Source organism: Trichomycterus rosablanca, chromosome 10, assembly GCF_030014385.1.
Source record: "Trichomycterus rosablanca isolate fTriRos1 chromosome 10, fTriRos1.hap1, whole genome shotgun sequence".
Classification (NCBI taxonomy): domain Eukaryota; kingdom Metazoa; phylum Chordata; class Actinopteri; order Siluriformes; family Trichomycteridae; genus Trichomycterus; species Trichomycterus rosablanca.
Window position 1 is genome coordinate 28,731,391 of NC_085997.1, and position 7,139 is coordinate 28,738,529.

The following is a 7,139-nucleotide window of genomic DNA, read 5'->3' on the forward strand; positions in this document are numbered from 1 at the left end:
TTTCACGTTAGGTGTTTTCATACTGTCTGGGTCGCTTTTACCACGTCATATCAAACAGTTTGTCTTATTAAAGGCACTTTGAAAATATCTGCCACAAATTGGCTCAAACCACAGCGTCAAGCTCCATTGGAAGCTACGGCACAGCAGCGCAAAAGCGGCTTTGTAGCTTCTCATGTGAAAGCACACAAACCTCTACATTTTGACACGCCCACAGATGATGCACGGTTAGCGCTGAAAAAACGAATAATCCTTGGTTCCAGGTGTGAACACAAGTTCACAGTTTGGAACCTTTTTTTTTGGTGGAAACACACTGAACCGGTTCAAAATAAAGTTTGGAACCAGAATGGAGCCTGTTCTGCGTTGGTGGAAAAGGGGTAATCTGCAAACCTAGCAAATTACCCGAATCACATCACATGTACCCGAACCTGATTTATCAACTGCACATCAGCACACCGATCAGCTACAGCTTTAAAACCACTGACAGGTGACGTGAAGAACATTAAAAATCTTTTAGCTTAGTTTTGGAGGGCCTGCACTACAAGGCAGGTGGTTTTAATGTTATAAAAAGCACTAGTGTCCATTGTTAATATTAATTATTAATTTAATATTAATGTAAACCAATCTTTGAGACATTCTATTTCTGTCTGTGTTCTGTCTGTAGTGAGAAGAGTAAGCTGCAGGTGAATACCATCAGTCCCATTCAGTGCAGTATGAATGGGAGAAAGTGTACTGTTGTGGTGGAGCCCAAAATCAACCAGTCACAGCCAGACTTCATCAAAAGCCGATCGGGTTACATTCTCGCTGTGCCAGCCAACTAACCAGCATGAATGAAAGATATCCCAAGCCATCACCAAATCAGTTGAAACTGTAAGCCATATTAAACTTGCTTTAAGATTAATCAGGTTATTTGAAGCGGGAAGTTTAAGTACCTGATAATCCATGTAAAACATTCCATTTGATAAAAATGTATTTTTTTTGCTTTAAACCAGCTTTCATGTAATCATTAATGTCGTGCAGTGCTTATTTATGTACATTTCAGCCAAATAAAGCGACACATAAATATTCTATTTATGAGGAACATATGATGCATTATTCAGATGTACTTAAACAATATTTTGACATGCTGGAAGTGTTTGTGTTTTTTTGGGGGGCTATATAACCAAGATCATAGTGGCCATATAGTAGATATTATGTCTTGATTAGCTTAGGTTATGTAGAGGGATATGTTGAGCATATCCATAGTCTCGCTAAATGCTCTGAGAGGAGTATTCAATTTCTTATAACTTAAATTCTAGTAGATATTGCAGATATTACCACTGATGTAAAAAAAAAACCCACAGTTTATATGGACCATATACTGTTAAAATAGTTAAAACATATACAGTGCTGGCCAAAAGTATTGGCACCCCTGCAATTCTGTCAGATAATACTCAATTTCTTCCAGAAAATGATTGCAATCACAAATGCTTTGGTATTAATATCTTCATTTATTTAGCTTGCAATGAAAAAACACAAAAGAGAATGAAAAAAAAGTCAAATCAATTATCATTTTACACAAAACTCCAAAAATGGGCCGGACAAAAGTATTGGCACCCTCAGCCTAATACTTGGTAGCACAACCTTTAGACAAAATAACTGCGAACAACCGCTTCCGGTAACCATCAATGAGTGTCTTACAATGCCCTGCTGGAATTTTAGACCATTCTTCTTTGGCAAACTGCTCCAGGTCCCTGAGATTTGAAGGGTGCCTTCTCCAAACTGCCATTTTGAGATCTCTCCACAGGTGTTCTATGGGATTCAGGTCTGGACTCATTGCTGGCCACTTTAGAAGTCTCCAGTGCTTTCTCTCAAACCATTTTCTAGTGCTTTTTGAAGTGTGTTTTGGGTCATTGTCCTGCTGGAAGACCCATGACCTCTGAGGGAGACCCAGCTTTCTCACACTGGGCCCTACATTATGCTGCAAAATTAGTTGGTAGTCTTCAGACTTCATAATGCCATGCACACGGTCAAGCAGTCCAGTGCCAGAGGCAGCAAAGCAACCCCAAAACATCAGGTAACCACCGCCATGTTTGACTGTAGGGACCGTGTTCTTTTCTTTGAAGGCCTCGTTTTTTTTCCTGTAAACTCTATGTTGATGCCTTTTCCCAAAAAGCTCTACTTTTGTCTCATCTGACCAGAAAACATTCTTCCAAAAAGTTTTTGGCTTTCTCAGGTAAGTTTTGGCAAACTCCAGCCTGGCTTTTTTATGTCTCTGGGTCAGAAGTGGGGTCTTCCTGGGTATCCTACCATAGAGTCCCTTTTCATTCAGACGCCGACGGATAGTACGGGTTGACACTGTTGTACCCTCGGACTGCAGGGCAGCTTGAACTTGTTTGGATGTTAGTCGAGGTTCTTTATCCACCATCCGCACAATCTTTCGTTGAAATCTCTCGTAAATTTTTCTTTTCCGTCCACATCTAGGGAGGTTAGCCACAGTGCCATGGGCTTTAAACTTCTTGATGACACTGCGCACGGTAGACACAGGAACATTCAGGTCTTTGGAGATGGACTTGTAGCCTTGAGATTGCCCATGCTTCCTCACAATTTTGCTTCTCAAGTCCTCAGACAGTTCTTTGGTCTTCTTTCTTTTCTCCATGCTCAATGTGGTACACACAAGGACACAGGACAGAGGTTGAGTCAACTTTAATCCATTTTAACTGGCTGCAAGTGTGATTTAGTTATTGCCACCACCTGTTATGTGCCACAGGTAAGTAACAGGTGCTGTTAATTACACAAATTAGAGAAGCATCACATGATTTTTCAAAGGGTGCCAATACTTTTGTCCACCCCCTTTTTTATGTTTGGTGTGGAATTATATCCAATTTGGCTTTTTGACAATTCTTTTTGTGGTTTTCCATTGAAGACAAATTAAATGAACATTTTAATATCAAAGCATTTGTAATTGCAATCATTTTCTGGAAGAAATTGAGTATTATCTGACAGAATTGCAGGGGTGCCAATACTTTTGGCCAGCACTGTATCTGACCAAAAAATTTCCCTTCTTCTTATTATAAAGGGAATATATACTGAACAAGTTGCCTTATAATGATGTCTAACCTCGTATGATCATTTTAGTGAATATTAGTACTTGTTCATGTGAAATTAGGCCAAAATGCCTTAAAAGTGGGATTGCCTTGCAGCAGAGCGAAGAGTTTCTTTGTCCTAACTACCATTTGTAATCTATGAGACTGGCAAAAATCATGCAGGACTGAGAGGAGTACAATTTCTCTTTATATAAATGAGGAGGGAATATCACTGTCATAGTGGGTTGTGAAGTTGCGCCAGTGCAGTACAGACTGTGTCTGATCTGTGCAGAAGCAGCCGTGTGATATTATCTTATATTATTTTTTATCTTATATCATTGTTTGCCCTCTAGCTGATTAGCTAATCGATAATTGGTTGCCTCACTGGTATTATTAATTATCAAAAATTATTTAGAGCACAGGATTTAATTACAAATACAAGTAAGTCGTGCACTTTATAATACAGGAAAGAATGAGCTTCAGTCTGCTGCAATGTGATTCTACCTAAATGCTTAATAAGTGCAATTCTAGCACTGTTGACACTTTTAAACAAATAAATATGTTCTTTAGATTAAGATGTTTATCACTGAGACCAAATGTAAGAAAACCAGACTTTAATGAAAGTTAACCAGAAGTAGGCCCATAGGCTCTTAAGGTGTGTTAAGTGCTTTAAAAGTCATTTTTGTTATAGTTGACATACACTATATTGCCAAAAGTATTCGCTCGTCTTCCTTCACACGTATATGAAATTGAGTGACATCCCATTCTTAATATATAGGGTTTAATATGATGTCGGGCCACCCTTTGCAGCTATAACAGCTTCAACTCTTCTGGAAAGGCTTTCCACAAGGTTTAGGAGTGTGTTTATGGGAATTTTTGACCATTCTTCCAGAAGCGCATTTGTGAGGTCAGACACTGATGTTGGACAAGAAGGCCTGGCTCACAGTCTCCACTCTTCCACTTCATCCCAAAGGTGTTCTATTGGGTTGAGGTCAGGACTCTGTGCAGGCCAGTCAAGTTCTTCCACACCAAACTCGCTCATCCACGTCTTTATGGACCTTGCTTTGTGCACTGGTGCGCAGGGGCCATCCCCAAACTGTTCCCACAAAGTTGGGAGCATGAAATTGTCCAAAATCTCTTGGTATGCTGAAGCATTAAGAGTTCCTTTCACTGGAACTAAGGGGCCGAGCCCAACTCCTGAAAATAAAACTCCACACCATAATCCCCCCTCCACCAAACTTTACATTTGGCACAATGCAGTCAGACAAGTACCGTTCTCCTGGCAACCGCCAAACCCAGACTCGTCCATCGGATTGCCAGACAGAGAGGAGTGATTCGTCACTCCAGAGAACATGTCTCCACTGCTCTAGAGTCCAGTGGTGGCGTGCTTTACACCTCTGCATCCGCTTTGTCATTTTACGTGGCCTAACACTTCGTGGCTGAGTTGCTGTCGTTCCCAATCGCTTCCACTTTGTTATAATACAACTGAGAGTTGACTGTGGAATATTTAGTAGTGAGGAAATTTCAAGACTGGACTTGTTGCACAGGTGGCATCTTATCACGGTACCACGCTGGAATTCACTGAGCTCCTGAGAGTGACCCATTCTTTCACAAATGTTTGTAGAAGCAGTCTGCATGTCTAGGTGCTTGGTTTTATACACCTGTGGCCATGGAAGTGATTGGAACACCTGAATTCAATGATTTGGGTGTGTGAGTGAATACTTTTGGCAATATAGTGTAGATGTTATGATTAGGATGTATTTAAATATTATTGTACGCCATGTAAGCAGTCACTAATTTGACATCTCTAATTTAGCAGCCTTTACTGTACCCAAGTAATTCCTGTATGAAAAGTTAATATACATTCTTCCTGGTGTTACCTAACCATGGTCCCAATGTAATATAATGCTTGTACTTGCAGAGTTATTTGTAATGAATGTATTGTATTTTACAACCCCAAATCAGAAAAAGTTGGGACAGCATGGAAAATGCAAATAATAATAAAACACAGAGTTTCTTACATTGACTTTGACTTTTATTTGATTGCAGACAGGATGAACCTGAGATATTTCATGTTTTATTTGCTCATCTTCATTTAATTTATTAATAAACATCCATTCCTGGATTTCAGGCCTGCAACACATTCCAAAAAATGTTGGGACAGTGAAACATTTACCACTTTGTAATGTTGCCATTCCTTTTCACCACATTTAAAAGACGTTTTGGCATATGGTATATTATGCACTGTAGAGGAAGAAATATTCAAATCCCTTCCAATCGCTCTTAGAGGTTCATTTTTAAACATTTCAATCATTTTCTCACACATTTGTGGACAGACTAGAGATCCTCTGATCATCTTTACTCATTAAAGACTCAGCCTTTCCTGGATGCTGCTGTTGTACCAAACCATGATTACAATCACCTGTTGACATCACCTGTTTGGAATCACATCATTATTTAGTTTTTTCACCTCATTACTAGCCCTAAATTGTCCCCGTCCCAACTTTTTTTGGAATGTGTTGCAGGCCTGAAATGCAGGAATGGAGGTATATTAACTAATAAAATGAAGTTGAGCAGATAAAACATGAAATATCTCAGGTTCTTCCTGTCTGCAATGAAATAAAAGTCAATGTAAATATAAGGAACACTGCATTTTTATTTTATTAGCATTTTCCATGCTGTAACGTTTTCTGATTAGGGGTTGTATTTTCAACTGAGTTGAAAATGAACACATTTGTACAGTAGAATAGCAATGTTTGTTTGAGCCTATATGTGCTGATGGGACTCAGAAATGGGTAGCTTTGAATATTCATATTAAGCACATCAGGGGTGTGTGGAATTGAGTCGAAAATCCCAGGGTGTCTGACCTACTTTTAAAAATGGCTGAGAGAAACAGTGACAAAGTGCCCTGCTGCTTCTGGTTGTTTGAAACCCATCTGCATCCATCTGTTTTATAATTACTGTTCAGTTCCTAAACGGTTATTATTCATTTATTTTTGTATCATTTATTACTAGCACTTGTATGGTATCATAACCACTGTGATGAGACAAAAAGGGACCTGGCTGATGCCTATTCACAGTTTTACCTTTAACTCTTTGAATAAAAGGCAGCAGAGTTTGTTGTGGCATAAAAAAAAAACTCCTGGGCTACATGTAGAGTCGATGCAGAGTGGCGGTCCATCACTGGCTGCCTGTTGGCACACCCAGTCTTTAAACTACTTTTCACTTTTACTTTGAACCAGTTTCTTTCCAACATGTGCTCACATATGGAGCAACTATACAAGGCGTGAAGGCTCTGTACACCGATCATCCATAACATTAAAACCACCTTTTCGTTTCTACGCTCACTGTTATTTTATTAGCTCCACTTACCATATTTAGCCTGCTTTCACCCTGTTCTTTAATGGTCAGGACCCCCACAGGACTACCACAGAGCAGGTATTATTTAGGTGGTGGTATGAGTGGATCAGACACAGACCACTCACTGTCCACTCTATTAGACATGCCTGCCTAGTTCGTCCACCTTGTAGAAGTAAAGTCAGAAATGATCACTCATCTATTGCTGCTGTTTGAGTTGGTCATCTTAATCTAGACGTTCATCAGTGGTCACAGGACGCTGCCCATGGGGCGCTGTTGGCTGGGTATATTTTTGGTTGGTGGACTATTCTCAGTCCAGCAGGGACAGTGAGGTGTTTAAAAACTCCATCAGCATTGCTGTGTCTTATCCACTAATACCAGCACAACACACACTAACACACCACCACCATGTCAGTGTCACTGCAGTGCTGAGAATGATCCACCACCCAAATAATACCTACTCTGTAGTGGTCCTGGGAGAGTCCTGACCATTGAAGAACAGGGTGAAAAGGGGGCTAACAAAGCACGCAGAGAAACAGATGGACTACAGTCAGTAATTGTACAACAACAAAGTGCTCCTATATGGTAAGTGGAGTTGATAAGATGGACAGTAAGTGTAGAAACAAGGAGGTGGTTTTAATGAGTCCCTGTGAAGTCCTTGTTTTTAAGAGCACATTGATTGTCCACTTCTGTACTCCCAGACTGTTCTTACTGAGGCAA

The 7,139-nt window shown here is 40.0% G+C and overlaps 1 protein-coding gene across 1 annotated transcript in view; it reads left to right on the forward strand.

The window, feature by feature from the left end:
• Window positions 1-1,129, forward strand: part of myo1d (myosin 1D) — a 128,852-nt gene extending 127,723 nt beyond the window's left edge. Inside the window, exon 22 of the mRNA XM_063003078.1 lies at window positions 662-1,129. Coding sequence (XP_062859148.1) covers window positions 662-818 — 157 coding nt within the window. The 3' untranslated portion in view covers window positions 819-1,129. The remainder of the gene's footprint in view (window positions 1-661) is intronic.
• Window positions 1,130-7,139: the final 6,010 nt, after the last annotated feature.